Genomic DNA, 21,778 nt, shown 5'->3' with positions numbered 1-21,778 from the left:
CTACCTGTAGCCTGGGCTACATGATAAGACCCTGTCTGAAAAACAGCTGCACCACAGACAAAAGTTCAGAGATTAAATATATTTTTAAAAACATGAAAAATTATCATTCTCCTAAACAATTCTCAGGTTAAACTACTTACTATGAAACACTAATGGACACCAAATAATGTATCATCCCAATAGTTTCTAGCTGCATAAACAATAACATATATTTAAATGTGTCATGTGTAGAAATAATCCAAAGTGTTAACATTTTCTAGGCTATTACTATTAACAACAATAATTTAACAAATGAAAAAAATATATATGCAAATTCATGCAACATGTAATTAATCCATAGCTATAGACCTATTTTTTGGCATAAGTCTAAACAGATTAATTATAAAAAAATCTAGAATTATAATCAAATGATACCTTTCCAAGTTGTTCTAAACAAAATGTCTCAAGAATACTCCTACACACAATCTTTTCATTCAATCAGTAGAGATTCAAAATCTGGACAAGGAAAACATTAAAGTCCATGATTAAAAAAAAATTCTGTGGGTTTGGGATACAGAGTATTGTCATTATAGTTGCCTAGCATGGAAAACAAAAACCTGGTTAAATCCCTAGCATTGAACACAGGGGTACTAAAACAACAAAAAGCAAACAACGACAACAACAAAACAATTTCTGCCTCTAAAACCCATAGGTCACTCTATACATTTTTATGAAAAGTACAAAGAAATTTAAAGTAATTTGATCTACATTTGTAGTTATTTAATTTACCAATTATAAATTTGGATCAAAACTCCTGGCATCTATATAATAAATTTAACAGATGCCAAAATGATACTTCATAAAATTCAAGACTATCCTTGATTTAAAAATAAACATGACATATTCTATGACCCATCCATACCATTTCTAGGCATCTACCCTGAGCAACAAGTACCAGGACACAACAAGACCACCTGCACTTCCATCATCATTGTTGCACTATTCACAATAGCCAAGATATGGAAATAACCCAGATGCCTCACTACAGATGAATGGATCCAAAATTGTGGTACCCATATGCAATGGAATTTTACACAACCATTAGAAAGGATAAAATAATGGCTTTCTCAGGGAAATGGATGGAATTACAACAACTCATGTTGAGCAGGGTAAGCCAAGACCAGAAAGACAAATGGTGCATACTCTCCATGATATGCAGGTATTAGATTTAAAACACAATGGCATATGAGAAAATACACAGGACTCAAAACACCAGTTCACAGTGAGATCAAAAGAGGATAGTCTTAGGAGAAAAGCACCAAATTGTAATACCCAAGCACCTCTTCATATGTATATGAAATAATATCCATACTGAAATGTACTGTAAAGATAAGGAAACAAGGGATCTTTTCTTAATTTGTCTTATTGTTTTTGGATGACCATCCTTTATGACGTATACAGTGAATACACGTGCATATCTGAGGGAGGGTGGGGGAGGACATAAAATCAGTGGAAAGCAGATGAGAATATGAAGCAGTGGGGCTCACCATCTGCACTGGACACTGATAGTGAACCAAGTAACTCATGGGCAAGAGATGGGAGGGAATGAGACAGAATGAGGGAACAGACAATAGTAAAAGGAAAGAAATACTTTTATTACCCAATATATGTAAAGGTAATCCTACTGTATATCACCTCCAAAATCACAATAGAAAAAAATAACCAATGGAAAAAAGAGCTGGAAGTATGGCTCAAGGGTAGACCTAAATAAAGTTAAGCCCTATGTTCAAGCTCCACCTCTGGCAAGCAAGCAAGAAAACATTTGTGTATGAATGTATATGTGTGTGCATATGTATATGTATATGTATATGTATATGTATATGTATATGTATATGTATGTATGTATTATTGCAAGTCTTGGGGCTTGAACTCAGAGCCTGAGCACTGTCCTTGGGCTTTTTCAAAGCTAGAGCTCTACTACCTGAGGCACAGCACCACTTCTGGCTTTTCTATGTATGTGGTACCTAGGAATTGAACTCGGATCTTTGTGCATGCTAGGCAAGCACTCTACTACTAGGCCAAACTCCTAGCTCCAGAAAACATTTTTTTTTGCCAGTCCTGGGCTTGAGCTCAGGGTCTGAGCACTGTCCTTGGACTTTCTCAAGGCTAGAGCTCTACCACTTGAGCCTCAGCACCACTTCCGGCTTTTTTTCTATGTATGTGGTACCGAGGAATCGAACCCAGGTCTTCATGCATGCTAGGCAAGCACTTTAACCACTAGGCCAAAGTCCCAGCCCCTGCATTTTTTTTAATGACCAGAAATGTTGAGTATTTCTTCATGTCAAGGAAATCTTAAATGTATACCCTGCCCTTCTCTAAAGTGTCCTCTTCTCCAAAAAGGGAAGAATATATGTATCTGTCTGAAAAGACATTGTGGCTGCCCTAGGAAATAGAAAAAAATACAAACGCTTGCACACAACATACACCATCCCACTCCCACAATTCTGTTTGAACCTACTGCTAGGTATGGTAGCTTTGACTTTCTATCTGTGGAAGAGGCTGATAAGAAAGACTGGAAACTTTCATGAAGAGTCTCTATCCCCATCGAATCCTATGAGCTCACTTTGAGTATGTTAGGAGGGAGGAGGCATCACAAATCAGAAGTGAATATATCTATCATTGAATAAATTTTGTAGAAAGTGATTTAACTACTTGGAAATACATAATTGTGTTTTTAAATTATTCAGAATCACTGGACATTTCTTGCTCAGTTTAATATGAAAAATCCAAATGTAATGCAGTGTTAAATTTTATAAAGTGTTTTTCTTTTCCCTGGGGATTGAACTAAGGGCCTAAGCACTGTCCTTGGGCTTTCCTCAAGGCTAGCACTCTACTACTTGAGCCACAGCACCACTTCTAGTTTTTCTATGTATGTGGTACCAAGGATTCGAACTTGGGTCTTTGTGCATGCGAGGCAAGCACTCTACCACTAGGCCAAACACCTAGCCAAATTTTATAAGTTAAATTATAAAAACACCTGGAAGCCGGGTGTGGTGGCTCATGCCTGTAATCCTTCCTACTCAGGAGGCTGAGATCTGAGAATCGTGGTTCCAAGCCAGCCCGGCGACTAGCCACTAAAGAACATGTGACTCTTGTCTCCAATTAATCACTAGAAAATGGGAAGTGGGGCTGTGGCTCAAGGAGTAGGGTGGTAGCTTTGAGTTGAAGAGCTCAGAGACAATGCCCAGGCCCAGGTGTAGGGCAGTAGCCTTGAGCTGAGGAGCTTAGGGACAGCACCCGGGCCAAGAGTTCAAGTCCCATGACCCCCCCCACACACACACACAAATCTGGAACTATAGGTGTACTAGTCTATATTTTCAGGGCTTTGTAAGTTTAAAAGAAAGAACACACAGAAATATTTAGACTTGGAAATGTGTACCTGGCCTTTGTCTTGCTTTGACCAAATACCCTCTGTCAGAACTGATTTTCATAGCTGCAGTACTAAATCCTTAAGAGACTTGTAGCTTCTGCCTGTACACTCTTGGAACCAGCCACCATGTAAAGAATTCTAGGAATCATGCTGAGCACAAAGGCTACATGACAAACACACAGCTAAGCAAGTTAATAACTGAGACACATGAGTAAAAACAATTGGCCTTCCCTTCCCCAGCTGAGCTAGATGACTGAGTCAAACCAATGCCCCATAGAACAAAGACAAACCATCCCCAGGGGGCTTGTTCAAATGTCTTAACCAAGAATAATAAGCAATGTCATACAGCTGTCAGACATTCCTGTAAAGTATGTTATACTTCAAAAAAATTACTATTTCCAGGCTAGGTGTGTGGTCTAGTGGTAGAGTGCTTACATGAAGCCCTGGGTTTGATTCCTTGGTACTACATATGCAGAAAAAGCCGGAAGTGGTGTTGTGGCTCAAGTAGTAGAGCACTAGCCTTGAGAAAGCTCAAGGACAGTGTTCAAATCCTAAGCAAAATCACTGTTTCCAAACTAAAATTACTGTTATGTTTCAAAATCACCTGAAATCCCGCCATACCACTCCTGGGCATTTACCCTGAACATCATAACCCAAGATATGATAAGGACACCTGCTCAGCTATGTTGATCTCTGCACTATTCACAATAGCCAGGCGATGGAAACAATCCAGATGCCCTACTGCAGATGAATGGATACAGAAAATGTGGTATATGGAATTCTACATAGCCAACAGACAAGATAAAATAATGGCATTCGCAGGGAAGTGGATGAATCTAGAGCGAATCATGTTGAATGAGACAAGTCAAGACCAAAGGAACAAAAGGCACATGGTATCCTTAATATGTGGCTACTACATCCAAACAGTACAAGAGCGAGGACTCAATATTTGTGTACCCAATGCTATGAAAATGGCATTGGAAATATAAACACAACTACAGAGACATAAAAATCTATGACTCTATAGACATAATGTTTTATTACATAGATTAATATGTATCTGTGACATACAAAGCCTCGGTCTAATTTTCATTATGTTCTAAAATCTAAGTGCCAGCGATTGTATATAGAGATTTCCATCTTGAATACTTGTTTGTTAAATATGTCATTTGAAATATGAAGTAAAAATCAATGTTAAATTCTTGAATTAAAAAAAATCACCTGAAGAGGGTTTTTTGTTGTTTTTATTTTTTTGCCAGTCCTGGGGCTTGAACTCAGGGCCTGGACACTGTCCTTAGACACTTTTTGCTCATGGCTAGCGCTCTGCCACTTGAGACACAGTGCCACTTCTGGCTTTTCCTGTGTATGTGATACCAAGGAATCAAACCCAGAGCTTCGTGTGTGCTCCGAGAGCATGCTACCACTAAGCTATGCTCCTGGCCCATGGGTTTAATTTTTTTTTTGCCAGTCCTGGGCTTGAGCTCAGGGCCTGAGCACTGTCCTTGGACTTTCTCAAGGCTAGAGCTCTACCACTTGAGCCTCAACACCACTTCCAGCTTTTTTTTCTATATGTGGTACCGAGGAATCGAACCCGGGTCTTCATGCATGCTAGGCAAGCACTTTGACCACTAGGCCAAACTCCCGGCCCTAATTTTTAATTTAAATGTATTTTATTGTAAAGGTGATATGCCGAGGGATTACGGTTACAAAAGGAAGAGTACATTTCGCGTCAAACATTGTTACTATCTCTCTTGTTTTTCTCCTACTTTTCTCCCCTCTGAGAAGATAATCTGGGTGAAAACTCAGCCATCTATGGCTCTCAAACTCCATTAGTGACTCTGATGGAGTGAGGCTTTACTGAAATATTAGATCATTAGCAGAATCTCATTCCATTTTACCATCCTTATATTTCCTCTCTAAAGTATTTCTGCCAAAGAACACCAAGAACAAACAAATTTCTTTAAATTACAATTATCCACAAGAATGAAAATGGCTAAGTAGCTACTTCTATTCACTTTTTAGTCATATTTGGCTAGTTCACTATTAAGAATGTATTTATAGATCATCACAGTCTTCATTTAGCTCTGTACATATTTACTTAGCTCAAATCATGCCATTAGAATATCATTCTTAGCCAGGCACTGGTGGCTCATACCTGTAATCCTAGCTATTCAGAAGGCTGAGATCTGAGGATCATGGTTCAATGCCAGTGTTGGCAGGTCAAAGTCTGTGAGAGTCTTATCTCCAATTAATCACCAGAAAACTGAAAGTGGCTCTGTGGCTCAAGTGGTAGAGCACTAGCCTTGAGCTGAAGAGCTCAGGGATAACGCCCAGGCCCAGAGTTCAAGCCCCATGACCGACAAAAAAAAAAAGAAAAGAATATCATTCTTTTACAACTGAAGGATATGTACAATATTACTTAAAAGATATGCCTAGATATATTACCATTTAATTAGAGCAAAAATCATTAGTTCAGATTGCAGAAAAATCAGTTTGGAGGTGTGATATCCACTTCTGAGATAACAGATCTTAATTTGCAGGAAAAATGCATGCCTTCTGAAGTTATAATTTTAAAATTGTATTTGAACTACACCAATATTGCCAGTCTGTCATGCAGAATAACTAAGTAGATGACTTAACAAAAACCCAGATAATGTCCAAGAGCTGACAGCTCATATCTATAATCCTAGTTACTCAGGAGGCTGGATGTAAGGATCAGGGTTCAAAGTCAGTCTCAGTAAGAAAGTCCATACGACTCTTATTGTCAATTAACTGCCAAAAAAGAACCAAAGTGGAGCTATGGCTCAAGTGGTAGAGCACTAGAACAAAAGATCCTGGGACAACGCCCTGGATCTGAGTTCAAGCCCTAGGATCGGCACTGAAAGGAAAAACCAAACAGATTACAATAGTGTTTTAGTTGGTTTATGATGTAATAATTATAGATACTACAGATGAGATAATTTATAATGTATATAAATTGATTTAGCAATGGATTCGGAGGCTGGGAAGTCAAAAAACAAGGGAGCAATGCCTAATGAAAGCCTTCTTGTTAAGTCATAAGCCAGAACATGGCCAGCAGTATAAGAAGGAAGGAAAGAAAATGAGAGTGAGAGGAGGGGGAGGGAGGAAGGGAGGGAGGGAGGGAAGTGTAGCCTCATGGTAGAATGCTTGCCTAGCATGCACAAAGCCCTGGGTTTGATTCCTTGGTTCCACATAGATAGAAAAAGCTGGAAATGGTGCTGTGGCTCAAGTGGCGGAGCACTAGCCTTGAGCAAAGTGTCCAAGAACAGTTCCCAGGACTTGAGTTCAAGCCCCAGGACTGGGGGGGGGGGGGGGAAAGACAACATTCTCAAAGTAACAAAATCACTCTCATGGTAATAGCATTAATTCATTCATGAGGACAAGGTCCCTTATGCCTTAATTATATTCTAAAGGTCCAACTTTTCACTATTTTTTTTGCCAGTCCTGGGCTTGAGCTCAGGGCCTGAGCACTGTCCTTGGACTTTCTCAAGGCTAGAGCTCTACCACTTGAGCCTCAGCACCACTTCCAGCTTTTTTCTATGTATGTGGTACCGAGGAATCGAACCTGGGTCTTCATGCATGCTAGGCAAGCACTTTAACCACTAGGCCAAACTCCCAGCCCCTAAAGGTCCAACTTTTCAACAGTTGCAGCACATGAACTTTGGGAGGGATGAATATATTAAAACTACAGAAGACAGACACAGACGCACACAGAAAAGAGAAAAGAAAACAGAATCATGTTTGGGCCAACTGCATTTAATCTGCTAGTTTTAACATGACCCATCATATGAAATATTCAGAATATTTTGATTTCCCAGTATAAGACTTTTTTGAGGGAAAAATGAGATCATCTTTGCTAAGGTACTGTTGTGCATTCATAGAATGTGTTTCAACAGCTGCATTTAATTAATGAATGTTGAATGAATGAAATCTGTTCTTTTTGGAAAAGTGAAAATATCAAACCAGTTCACATGCAAAGAAAAAACGTCCGGTCAAAGTAATTTCATCACTTGCTGGATGTCACAAAGGCATGAGAGATGGGAGAAAGCTGAGAAATGAAAATGATGCCTATCTTCGGTATTTGCATTTTTCAATAAGAAAAATTAGTATCTAATGACTACTGCAAAACTTAAGCTCTTTGCTTACCTGTATCCTCCTTACGTGAATGTTTATAATGTTCCAACATGAAGGAAAAGAAATTGGATAGCTGGATAAAATAAAAACAAGCACATTAATCAATTACTGTGACAAATGCTGCCAGTTCCATGCAAGTTTTCTACACTGAGGCATTCACCTACCTGCTGCTACAGGGGCTGGGCTGTCACTCTTATCCCTGCCCTTGCAGATGGGTGGCACCATACCAAGCAGCATAGGATATCACACATCCAGCGCCACTGGCAGGGTGGCTACAGACAACAAGTGGCTGAGGCAAGAGCATGGCAACCCTTTCCCCCACCTCCTGGCCTAGGTGTGAGACAAACTGTGAGATTCATTTCATGCCTGAGGCCTCCTGATGGGAGGCGCTGAGGTCACACTTCTCCAGAAAGCTTCTCCTGCTATCCTAGCTTGCTTTCCTCACTCCCTTAAAGGTTTCTCCTGAAAACATTCCTTCAGTCTCAATGAGTCACTTATATCAGAATCCCTGTCTCATTTTGTTTCTAGGAGGTCTAACCTAAGGTAATTAGTTGTGCTTCTTTTCTGTTTGGTATTAAGCAGTGTTTAAAAAGACAGTCAACACCATGAACTCCTAATCAGAGAAAAGGGACCATTGGACCAAATCCAATCTTTTTAAGAGCCGACAAGAAGAAACTAACCCAACTAACTCTTCTGAAATGTCCTTGATTATTCTTAAAGAATAGAATCTGATACTTAAATATGGTTATTTAAAACTACCAACTATAGGGCCAGGAGTTTGGCCTAGTGTTAAAGTGCTTGCCTAGCAAGCATGAAGACCCGGGTTTAATTTCTCAGTACCATATACATAGAAAAAGCCAGAAGTGGTGCTGTGGCTCTAATGGTAGGGTTCTAGCCTTGAGAAAAAAATCCAAGGACAGTGTTCAGGCCTTGAGTTCAAGTCCCAGGACTGGCAAAAAAACAAACAAACTACAAACTATACCAAATAAAAGTGATTAGTTCCTCCTGACATCCATGTTCACCCATCAATACTCCTGTTCCCATAACTAACCACAGTAAACATTTTGCTACGTCTCTTCCCGACTTTTGTTGTGTTTAATTTTTCATATATGGATAAACTACATACTAGTCTACATGTTGAGTTTTCATTAATAACTTTATTGGAGATCTAGAATTTTTGTTAAAAAGTGACCATTTTTATTAATGAGCACTAAAGAGGAAGTTTTAAATTCATATTACAAGCTTTAAAAAAGCCATTACTATAACCCCTCTGTACATCACCTTTACAATACAATTTAAAAGACATTTCTCTATCATATATATATACATATACACACATATGTATATATTTCTTACAGAAGCTGTACTCTTTCCCTTCATAAAATAGCAACTTTAGTTCAGAGAGAGAGAGAAAGAGAGAAAGAAAGAGAGAGAGAGAGAGAGAGAGAGAGAGAGAGAGAGAGAGAGAGAATATCTTGCAAAACAGACCTCCATTTGGCTTTGTTCATCAGCATATTCAATGGACTGGAAGATGGCAAGGGCATATTGCTGTCTGGCCTTCAGTCGAGCTCTGTAACCTCGATACCACTTCTGGATGACCAATGCAGCTTTCACCACTGCAGATCCACAGGATATGAAAGTCAGAAATATACAGTTAGGGCCGGGAGTTTGGCCTAGTTGTAGAGTGCTTGCCTAGCATGCATGAAGACCCAGATTCGATTCCTTGGTACCACATACATAGAAAAAAAATCTGGAAATGGTGCTGTGGCTCAAATGGTAGAGCTCTAGCCTTGAGAAAGTCCAAGGACAGTGCTCAGGTCCTGAGTTCAAGCCCAGGACTGGCAAAAAAAAGAAAGAAATATACAGTTAATATGAAGTTCCTGGTACAGACAAGTATTTCATCAAAAAATATAATCAGTCCATCTAGATTCTATATCCTAAGTACATAAAAACTATAAACAATGAGTTGATCTTGATGTCTTTCTATATAATTTACTCAAGTCTCAAACACTCAAAAAATAAATTAAGGGGTACAGTAGGAATGCCTAAATTTGAACTCTAGCCCCGCTAATTACTAAGTGACCTGGTAAAGATATTAAAATATTCAAAGTCTCAGCTTTCCCATTGGAATGAGCTTAATAACAACAACCTACCTCTACTACCACTTAGAAATAGTCTATTATTCACTATATACCCCAAAGTAATTTCCATATAGTTCACAAAGACTATATGGGGGATATAATTGCCTCTTCACAGCTGTAGAAAACCTATAATGAAGTGCTAAGTCTTAAAAATGTAGTGCTTTCATTAGAACATTTACAGGCCAGGAATGTGATCTGGTGGTACAGTGCTTGACTAGCATGCATGAAGCCCTAGGTTTGATTCCTCGATACCACATGCACAGAAAAATCCAGATTGATTCTGTGACTCAAGGAGTAGAGTGCTAGCCTTGAGAAAGCTCAAGGACAGTGCCAAGGCCCTGAATTCAAGCCCCAGGACTGGCACAAAAATAAAAGTCAGAGACTAAATTGAACAGAACATAGTACCATTTCACATCAATACATGTATACACCAGGAAGCGGTGGCTTATGCCTACAGCTCTAGATATTCGGAGGCTACAATCTGAGGATTTCAGTTCAAAGCTAGCCTGGACAGGAAATCTATAAGACTCTTATCTCCCATTAATAACCAAAAAGCTGGAAGTGGAGCTGTGGCTCAAGTATTAGAGCACTAGCCTTGAGTATAAAAGTTCAGGGAGAAAAACCAGGCCCTGAGTTCAAGCCCCCCAGGACTGGTACTAAAATATACATATATGTGTATATATATTACATACACAAACCACACTACACACCTCATAAGCACATATACAAAGGAAAAGATATACACTGCACATAAGAGATTAGTTGTTTCTAGGTGACTAAACTTAACATGGGATAAACAGATAAAAGATGACATGGTATCTAATAGAAAAGAATCTTGAATGTACCAATGATGTTAACATACAATGAACTTAGAATTTTGATACACTGCATTTTCTGCATCTGAGATTCATTGGACAAATGACAGATAATAAACACACTTGTCTCCCTAAGAAAATTACAATAAGACAAAATGAAGCACTAAATGAAGTGTTTAGTCCAGTGCTTGATGTATAACACATACTAATAAACCAAAACTGTATTTTGTCTGTGGACTATCCATGCAGACTCTCCTATAGGCTGGTAGCTTTTGAGCCATGCTATAGTTTTAATGTATCGAAAAAAAAAGAGAGCAGATGAGAGATGAGATTTAAAATATACCCTCTTATACAAAACTGTCAAGTTTTAGGGTGAAGAACAATAGCCACTTCCCTTTCTTCATATTATCATGTATTAAGGGTACAGTAGAAAATTTTCATTGTGGGGCCAGGAGTTTGGCTTAGTGGTTAAAGTGCTTGCCTAGTATGCATGAAGACCCAGGTTCGATTCCTTGGTACCACATACATAGAAAAAAGCCCGAAGTGGTGCTGAGGCTCAAGTGGTAGAGCTCTAGCCTTGAGAAAGTCCAAGGACAGTGCTCAGGCCCTGAGCTCAAGCCCAGGACTGGCAAAAAAAAAAAGAAAATATTCATTGTTCAAACATATTATCTCCATTATTCATATAAGGAAACTTCAGACACAGAACTTTTTTTTGGGGGGGGTCGGCCATGGGACTTGAAATCTGGGCCTGGGCACTGTCCCAGAGCTCTTCAGCTCAAGGCTACCACCCTACCCCTTGAGTCACAGTGCCATTTTCCGTTTTCTGGTGGTTAACTGGAGATAAGAGTTACTTTCCATGCTCGTGCTGGCTTTGAACTGCGATCCTCAGATCTCAGCCTCCTGAGTAATTAGGATTACAGGCATGAGCCACCGGCACCCAGCTTCCTTCCAACTTCTTTGAAAGTTCCTCTCAATGTTAAGCATACAACTATCATAGGATCCAGCATTACTACTCATATATGTGCAAGAAAACTGAAATCTATTTTCACACAGTAACTCGCATATCAATGTACATAGTGGCATTCATTGTTCTTAATAGTAAAAGAGCCAAAATGTCCATCAATTAATGCATGGATAACATAATATGACATGTTTCCACAATAGGATATTCAACAATATAGAAGAAATACAGTTACATGCTACAACTTGATGAAGCCATGCAGAAAAGACCACAAAGTATGTGATTCCATGCACATGAATTGTCCAATACAGATAAATTTACATAGAACATAATCAGGAACTGAGAGAAAAGGGAAATAAAGATAAATTGCTTAGTGGATAAGAGGAGTTTTACTTTAGAATAATAGAAATCTTCAAATTTTCTGGAATTAGACAGGTATTTTATGCCCAAGGCTATGGACGCAATAATGCCACAGCATTGTTCATCTTTATTATGTTACTTGTTATGCAAATTTTGTCTTAATTAGTTTAAAAGAAAAGTAATCTAAAAATCTAACCTAATACTTCTATTTATGTATACTATTTTAAGGGTGTTTATGTATAATATTTATTTTTGTATAATGTTTTTATGATCTCTAATCTTTATTATATCTTTATTATTTATGTATAATATTTTAAAAAGCATTTTAAAACTAGAACTTACATTTCAAGTTGGATTAGTCTTTTTTCCTTTAACCTAAGAAAGCTGAATAAATTTTAAGAACTATGTCTAATTCTAGAAATATAAAAAGATAATTACTCTCTCCACTCTGTGCTAAAAAAAGATTTACTATGGGATAATTCAGTTGGTGTTTTTTTAAAGATCTATTTTCATGACATGCCTAAAGGTTTGAAAGAGGTAGTACTCCCCCATGTCTCTTCCTACTTTCAGAGATTAGTTTGCTAACATAGTACCACAAAGGAAAACATCCCACATAGATTAGGATAGAATAACTTGCATGCTACTCTCTCTTATTCTCTCTCCACTTTAGAAGTCTGAGTAAATGTCCAAAACCAAGATGTAGAATCACAACTGGAACTGATCCATAAATATATAACAAAGGAACAGAATACAAGTATTCATATAATTGTCCCAGATTTTTTAAAAAATGTACAAGCTACATCCATCAGACAGTTCAGTGAATTTCAACTCAATTCCAGTAACCACAGAAAAGCACCCCAGCACAAATAAAGGGAAACATTTAAGCCTCTAATTATATGTGGATAAAGGAAAGCATGACATGTATACAGAGATGAAATATTACTTTGGGAACAGATGATCTAGCATTCTCCAATTCTCCCCAGGTTATTTTAAAAACATGAAGCAAAATTCATGAAGTTCTGCGAGTGATCACTGATGCATAACATTTAATAAAATGCAAACATGAGGGGCCGGGAGTTTGGCCTAGTGGTTAAAGTGTTTGCCTAGCATGCATGAAGACCCGGGTTCGATTCCTCTGTACCACATACATAGAAAAAAGCCGGAAGTGGTGCTGAGGCTCAAGTGGTAGAGCTCTAACCTTGAGAAAGTCCAAGGACAGTGCTCAGGCCCTGAGCTCAAGCCCAGGACTGGCAAAAAAAAAAAATGCAAACATGAGAAGGGGTATCAAGGAAGGGTTCAGGAAGTAATGTAGCTACTACCTGATGAATGTAACTCTAACCCCTCTACTTCCCAACAATAAAATACAACAAAAATTAATAAAATGCAACAATGATGTTAAGTGTCACTTAAGTATGGAAATAGGTATGTCATTGTATCATATATGTATTTATAAGAGTATTGAGAAACAGATTATCAACTACAGTGTTTTTCTTGCTCCCTGACAATAAGATTTTATATTGGTCCATTTTCAACTGAAATGCCATCAAATAGAATTTATCTCTTACATAGTATTCTATCTTTTCTATAGGCATTCATTTTTCATGTTCCCCCAGTATTCAGCTATTACCAAAATCACACCACACAGCTTGAGAACTATGGGAATTCTAAATGAGAAAGCAGTGTGCGAGTAGTATACTCCTCCTTTTCATTCATAAGCACTGGCTTGTGCTCAGTACTCACTTTTCTCAGGTTTCTTGTCTTTCGATGATGAAGTACCACAGCCCATGGCTTTTATCATATTATGTTCATGAATTTGACTTCCAATCCCAAGACAAGAGGGTGGAAACTCCCCTCCCTTTATTCTGCGAAGAGCCTCTCTTAGCTGATTCCCTTTAGTCTGGGACACTAAAGAGAAAGACAGAGGAAGGAAGGAGGGAAAAAGCACCAGTTAACCACACGGTAGCTAAGGAACTGCTGGGAAATTCCAAATTCTTTTTATGCTTCTGAATCCCAGTTCATCGTGTAATGTGGGAAGTGATCAAACACAACCTGAACCTTGGTATTTTCCAGTCTATAGCAGCAGCTACAAGAGCAGCTATAAACTGTTTTTCTGCTACACATATTTTCCCAAGTTTGGGTTAGATCAAGAAGCTAAACATGGGAGTACATTCCTTTAATCTTTGCACTCAGGAAGTTGAACAAGAAGTATTGAAAGTTCATATTGGACTGCAAAGAGAACTTCTCTCAAAAGAGAAAAGGAGACAGAAGGAGAGGGGGGAAGAAAGGGAAGGAGAGGAGGGAAGGAGGCAGAGAAGAAGGGAAGGAGCGAAATACATCTAATTTTCTAATTTGAAACACAGGGAATGGCACATGAGGGAGCTGGCATAATTCAATTGTTTGGCTTTGAATTAAACATAATCTAGGCTTTTAAGAATACAAATTGAAGTCTGACTATGAATCAAAATAACATATTTAAACAACTATGACAAAAATTCAAATCAAAGTGAGATATCTCAATATTTGACAGACTCCATTCAGGGTGCTTCTTTAATAGAAGGGGGCTCAAGACTTTCCCTCTAAATTTAGAAATTGTAGTGAGTATCCTTCTAAAGCAAGTATTGTGAAGCTACTACAGGCATTATAAAGTTCCTCCAAATTCTGAAAGTTTCCCTTCACATACAATAGGCCTAGTCTTCTGAACTGGTGCTTTCATAACCACTTGATGGGAGTTTTCATCAAAATTTCTCTAGAATATTGACTGTCTCTTTGCTTTTTGGGAGTGATGTTTTCTTTATTTGGGGATGCTCCAAAGTAGTTTAATATTTTTATTCCTTTTTTTTTACAAGTCCTGGGGCTTGAACTCAGGGCCTGAGCACTGTCCTTGGGCTTTCTCAAGGCTAGAGCTCTACTCCTTGAGCCACAGCACCACTTCTAGCTTTTTCTTTGCATGTGGTACTGGGGAATCAAACCCAGGGCTTTGTGCATGCACTCTACTACGAGGCCATGTTTCTGGCCCTAACTTAGTATCTTTATATGAATGAAGTATATATATAAATAAAGTACATAAACTTAGTATATCGTAGTATAATCAGAGTCAGGGAACAACTGATGTTAGAGACTACAAGATATATCTAAGCCTAAAGGCATATACATCATGTACTTAGCATATCTGATATCCTAAATTCAATTCTTAGGACCAAATATATATATATATACATATATATAATGCATATATATGGTATGTATATATACATATACATGCAAGTATGTGTTCTGTGTGTATATACACACACACACACTGGGAAAAACGTTCAAACAATAATAACTTCAATAGCCAGGTTTTCTGATCAGAACATGGCCTGACTGATTCCTTTATTCATTGAATGAAGTAACCCTTTTATACTTTTGATTATTTTAAATTTGATAGATATTTCTATCATGTCTTTATTCTCTACATCATATATTAAAAATGTTAACAAGGTTAAGTCCAAAGGCAAAATAAGCCTGTGACACTCCATTTTAGATCATTCAGGGTCATTAAAAATATGCTAATACACACTTCTCGAGCAAATTTGTTCAAGAGGAAGACAAGAAAGGGGAGGAAGAAGAGAGAAGAAGGGAATGGATCATTTTGGCATGATATTTATTAGAAGGATTTTAGGTATTAAATGGTGAAGAAACCAGTAAAATTCTGTAGTATTATACAATGTGGAAGAAAGTTAAGGAACTTGCCTAGTGCCACACAGTCCTGTGGTTGTCAAACTTGGTTGCCTATTACAATCATCAAGGAAGCTTTTTAAACTCCCAATGCTCAGCCAGCACCATTAAATCAGGTTATCTGAGGGTTTAAAAATACTGATGCTGGAAGGAGAAAAACTGGGAGAGAATGGGAGAGGGGGTAACACTATTCAAAAGGATATGTATTTATTACTTGTCTTATGTAATTGTAACCCCTCTGTACATCACGTTTACAATATATATTTTTAAATACTGATACCCAGATTTCACTGCTAGAGATTCTATTGTAGTTGGTATTGGATGGGAATTGAACATCAAGATGATGTTAAAGCTTCCCAGCTGACCTTATTATCTAATAGAGACAACGTCTAATAGAGACAATATATTAGCAAACCCATGATTCTGCCTAGATATAATTTTTCTAAAAATGCTTGAAGTTTAAATTTTCCAGAGTGAGACTTAATACCTGTAGCTTCTGTCCTCCACCATTTTCTAATAAAATTCAGGAACTACTGACCATCTCTGACTCAGGAATTTCTCAAAAGTCATCTTTAGTGCCTATCAGTGCAAATAGCTAGTAGAGTGCTGATGGCTCACATCTATAATCCTAGCTACTCAGGAGGGTAAGAGCAAGGTTGAAGGCAAATTCACGCTAAGAGCTAGTGAGACAGTCCCCATCTCAACAAAACAGGCATTTGCATGCCACCCTAGCTAAAAGAGAGCCGTTATGTAGGAAGATTTTGGAAAGAATGAAACTTTGAGTTCAAATCCCAGTACTATCAAAAGTATTTTTAATCAATAAATAAAGTATACCCTTCTGGGGACTTTGATACAACCAATACCCATATTCCTATTTCAAAAACTACTCTCCCAGTATTCCTTAAGCTATGTGACATCCTTCAACTATTTTTATATCACACTGTATAAATAATAAAAGTTGAGCACTGAGTAAGTAGCAAAAACTGGATCATAGGAAATAATGCATTTTAATCTTGCTTTTCTTTCTTTTTTTTTCGCCAGTCCTGGGCTTGAGCTCAGGGCCTGAGCACTGTCCTTGGACTTTCTCAAGGCTAGAGCTCTACCACTTGAGCCTCAGCACCACTTCCGGCTTTTTTCTATGTATGTGGTACCAAGGAATCGAACCCGGGTCTTCATGCATGCTAGGCAAGCACTTTAACCACTCGGCCAAATTCCCGGCCCTTGATTTTCTTTTTCCAATAAAACAAAGCAATGTTTCCTTAAAGAAATTTGGTTCTGTGCTATAGCTCTTAGTTAATTCATTATGTAACAGACAATATTCCAAATGAAGATTTACTAGGAAATTATGTATGGTAGAACAAACCTGCAATTCCACCACTTACAAGGTAAAAGGATAAGGACCATGAGCTCAAAGAAACAACAACAAAGGGATTACTAGAAAATTAAAAACCTCAAATTTGAGGACTGTTAAGACTGTGAGCTCCATGCATAATACTCTTCCTAAATATCCTTCGAATTTATGGCACCTACATAGTATCTTTTTCATAGAGCATGCCTGATTAATGTTGAATAGATTAATAAACAAAGGAATGCAAATTTCTAAGTCAGAGCCCATTAAAATAAAGTACTGAAATTATTAATGTATCATTTCTCGCACATATATGTGCTATCTAATTATACAAATTCCTTTTATTAAAGCACAAATTGATAGTGCATATGTGCATTTTGCTAAAGCACATTTTAAACTCAGAGTGGGAAGAAATAACTATTCTAAAGAATTGTTTGTCCTAGAAAAAAATAATTGACTCTTAGAATTTTTATATTATGACATTTTAAAAATTGGCTTTCTTTCTCAGATAACAGGCTTAAAAGGGACAAATAGGAGCCGAGAGTTTGGCCTACTGGTAGAGTGCTTGCCTAGCATGCACTCAGACTCAGGTTCGAATCCTTCGCACCACGTGCATAGAAAAAGTTGGAAATGGTGCTGTGGCTCAAGTGGTAGAGCATTAGCCTTGAGAAATCCAAAACATAGTGCCCAGGCCTTGAGTTCAAGCCCCAGGACTGGCAAAAGAAAAAAAAAAGGACAGATAGACTGAGGACAGTTCATTTTAGTTATTAGGAAAACATGAGTAAGATGCTACTTACCACTCCCTCTCACTACCCAGCCAGGACCTCAAAGCACAGGGAAAGTAGGTTTGTCAGCAGCTTATATGGTGATTCTATGTACACATCTACCTGACTAAAGCTTAATAAAAAACAATTCATGAATTTTCTATTACTTGGGAAAAACTAAGCTTCTTTCATTCCCACCATCTGTCAGTATTAGGAGAGTAGTTAGTCCACTAACAAAATCTTTGAAGAAGTGATTACCAAAGCTGAAAGCGGGGGTCTCAGGTTCCGGGGGTTGGGGTCTCCAAAGACCTATTGATGCACTGGTCTCTCTCACACACACATATACAAACCAATGGGATGGAGCTTGGCAAAAAAAAAAAAACAGCTTGAAATTTGCACTATGCAAGTTCCTTTAGTACTGTACCAACAATGGTTTTAAAGAGTATGCATGAAACAGTGACTCATAACAGGTTCTCATTCACAATCCACAAAAGAAAAGCCTTCTACTAAAAGATTGCTGTTGTTCATGAAAGAGGGGGGAAGGGGAAAGAAGAATAGAGGGTGGAACTGTTGATGCTGTTTGGTTCTTTTCATTCTAACCACTTCCATGTCCAAAGTTGAAAACACAAAGAAAGATGAAATATGACCCTGCAGCCAGTCTAACTTCAGGAATTAAAGTCTTGAAGAGGTACCATCGGAGTGCATGTCTATCCAACTCCCACACCTTGACGTAGTCACCTGACTATAAATTTATTTCTGAAAATACTGTTGATGTCAGTTATGCAGAGCCCCATGTCAAAAACTCAACTTTTCCTAGAGATACTGGTTTTGTGAGAAACTCCTACTCAAGATCTACTCCTGAGAAACTGAAAATCCAGAACCTACAATGATTCATCTGTCACCACTACCACCCCACGCCTTCATCACTATGTTAAGAGTCAAGTAGTCAGGTGTAATTCTTCCACCTTGAACTGTGCTGACAGTAACAAGAGCAGACACCTTGTCAGGCTCACTCTTCTACATATGCAATGGTATTTGTTGAAACAGAAGCCTGCTGTCTGTATATTAAAAGAAATTAAGAAGCATAAAGTTAGGCAAAGAAATTTGTGGTAGACAACACCAGAAAGGTCTCTTCTACAATTCCCTTCTACCTATACAGAATGCTGGGACTTAAATAAATAAGGGGTACATATGTAGAACAAAGCTGGTGATTCTGGGTTATATCAGATGAAAAGGATAGGAATGGGGAGAAAAGTCTAATCAACTACTGTAAGAATATCTATTGGCACATTAGAAATTACTGTAATTAGGAAGTAGTTTGAAATGGTGTAAGGTTTTCCAAAGTATGTCTATGAAGTTTATAGTTCTAGGAATAAGGCAAAAAAAGGTCTTACCATCAGGGAAGTTTGGGAGAGGTGAATAGTCTTCTTTGCTACAAGCCATTGTAGAGCCTTCAACAACTAATGAGCATCATGAATCTCTAAGAGAGCTGCCAATAGCTTTCCACAGAACCTATCAAGACACTCTTTTAAGGTATAGCATCTCAAGAAATTACTGTTTCCAAATGCTTTATGATGGCTCAGTGGAGCCTTAGTTTTGAAATCAAACTAGAGTGAATTTCCAGCTTCTGTTTAATTTCTCTGTCCCACAGTTTCTTTATAAGAAAACATAATAGCACATAACTTGATAACATAGTGAGAAGCTCAATGATTTAAAAAACTAGATGAAGTTGGGCATGGTGGCTTGCACCTGTAATCCTAACTACTCAGGAGGCTGATATCTGAGGATCTCGGGCTGAGCTTGAAAGGAACTGAGACTTTTATCTCCAATTAACCTCTAGAAAATTGGAAGTGGGGCTTGGCACAAGGGTAGGGCAGTAGCCATGAGCTGAAGAGCTCAGGGACAACACCCAAGCCCAGTAGCCTTGAGCTGAAGAGCTCAGGGACAATACCCAAGCCCAGTAGCCTTGAGCTGAAGAGCTCAGGGACATAACCCAGGCCCAGTAGCCTTGCGCTGAAGAGCTCAGGGACAGCATCCAGGCCCAGAGTTCAAGCCCCATGACCCACAAAAAAAAGAAAGAAAAAACTGGTTGAGTTAGAAGGGGCTAGGTATGATACAACATATCTACTATGTTTACTCAAATCACTTCCTTCAGAATGCTTTGTTTGAGGCTTCCCAGAGACCAAACCACATGGATATTTATTGGTTTATGGATAATGAAAGATTCACAAAAAAGTGGGTTCCCTCCTCCCCTCCATATTTCTAATATTTGTTTTTTTTAATATTTTTTTATTTTTTGCCAGTTTTGGGCTTAAGCTCAGGGCCTGAGCACTGTCCTTGGATTTTTCTCAAGGCTAGAACTCTACCACTTGAGCCTCAGCACCACTTCTGGCTTTTTCTAAGTATGTGGTACCAAGGAATTGAACCCGGGTCTTCGTGCATGCTAGGCAAGCACTTTAACCACTAGGCCAAACTCCCGGCCCCATATTTCTAATATTTGAAAGAATGCTATATTCAGTAATAATAAATAGTAATTACAGTCACCACTTATAGTCTCCTTATAAAGGGACTACTATGCACCCAGCACAGTAGTTGCTTATAAATGTATTATTCCATTACATCGTCACAGCAAACCATCAAGACAGTACCATCACTCTCATATTACAAATGAACAAATTGAGGCTTAGATTAAATATCATACTCCCTAGTACAGCTCCATCAGTGCCAGAGCTGAAATATTACTCTCTCTAATCACTAAACAACAAAAATGTCTGTCCACAGAAAAGCTACCTATTCCTTCATTTCAGGATCCATTCTGATCATCTGTGAAAGAGCTCAATTACTGAAAGTAATCCTTAAACACTACAGAGCCCTTCTGTAGATAGATGGAAACACTGAATTCTTCAAAGATTACAAAAAGCCAATGGAGCAAAAGGAAGATTTCTTAATATGAAGTTGTACAGTGGAATTTAGGGAATACCATCATAAGGGACTCCCAGAGTATTTCTTCTCTCATTTCCTACCTCTTGCCAAGGGAGCACGGTTTTTCCAATATCAAGTTAATTTCAAACAGGCTTCAACCCTCCAGATTGCAAAATCATCTCTACTCCTTTTTAAAATGACAACTGGCTTACAACCAGCAGCTCTGAGAAAAATCATTCTAAGAAATTACAAAGCTTTATGCAATCTAGTGAGTGCATGTTTCTTCTTTGGTTGCTACACAATATAGTATAGAACTCAGCTTGCCTATAATGCCCCCAAATAAACAAACATTACCTGTGTCCTCTGCTTGGCCAACACAGAGGTTTTCCTCACTCCAGGTGTTTCAGGAGAGGCAAATATAAGAAAAGGCCTTGTCTGAGAGAATACAGAAGTCTGAAAGAAAAAAAAGTACAGTCTCAGCTTTATGTAGTCATACACCACTCCCCCCACCCTACACACAAACACACACACACACACACACACACACACACACACACTTCACATTTCTACATGAGAGCATTTAAAATCACACATGCATACATAAAGAAATAACTACTATGCCAGACTGCTTTGGATTTCAGTCTAGAAGGCAAATCCAGAGCCATACATGCAAGTGAGACTGAGCTAGTCCCTGAGCCCGCTGTCTGCTCCAGCCCCACTCTGTTCCTGGCTAGGAAATAAAGGGATGTGCTCCAGTAATGGGCTACAATGCTAGTGGTCACATGACTGCTTCTAGGGGACCACATTCTGTGTAGGCAGAACCTCATTACTATTTCAAAACAACAGTAATCCACATCAGCACAAAAGACAAGAGAAATTCAGCAAATAGAGAAAAAACATTCTGTGACAAGTGAAATGATCTTTAGAAAACGTTGCAGTAACTTGAGTGTAATTAAGAGAAGAAAGTGAAAAAGTAAAACGTTTTTCCTTGGGACTTTGAGGATCTGGGTTTAAAAGAGCTGGGAAAAAAACATTATAATGTATTCAGCTAAAGAGGAGATAAATTTCCTATGTAGATGATAAGGAGGGTGATTATATTTGTCAAAATAAAGGTTTTTACAAGATGTTTAGCAAAAAAAGAGCTGGGTAATACAAATTAATTTGTGTAACCTTTGTTATTTCCCAA

General features: G+C 38.3%; 1 protein-coding gene across 1 annotated transcript in view; it reads right to left on the bottom strand.

Moving 5' to 3' along the window:
- Ppef1 (protein phosphatase with EF-hand domain 1) overlaps nt 1-21,778 on the bottom strand; it is a 76,014-nt gene that overhangs the window by 38,860 nt on the left and 15,376 nt on the right. The window contains exons 3-6 of the mRNA XM_090326792.1: nt 20,947-21,045; nt 13,582-13,746; nt 9,053-9,180; nt 7,577-7,637 (exon numbers count right to left, since the gene is read on the bottom strand). Coding sequence (XP_090182918.1) covers nt 7,577-7,637; nt 9,053-9,180; nt 13,582-13,639 — 247 coding nt within the window. The 5' untranslated portion in view covers nt 13,640-13,746; nt 20,947-21,045. The remainder of the gene's footprint in view (nt 1-7,576; nt 7,638-9,052; nt 9,181-13,581; nt 13,747-20,946; nt 21,046-21,778) is intronic.

The sequence above is a fragment of the Megascapheus bottae genome, chromosome X (assembly GCF_031878675.1).
Source record: "Megascapheus bottae isolate mThoBot1 chromosome X, mThoBot2.hap1, whole genome shotgun sequence".
In the NCBI taxonomy this organism is placed as follows: Eukaryota; Metazoa; Chordata; class Mammalia; order Rodentia; family Geomyidae; genus Megascapheus; species Megascapheus bottae.
This window is presented reverse-complemented; position numbering and strand designations above follow the sequence as displayed.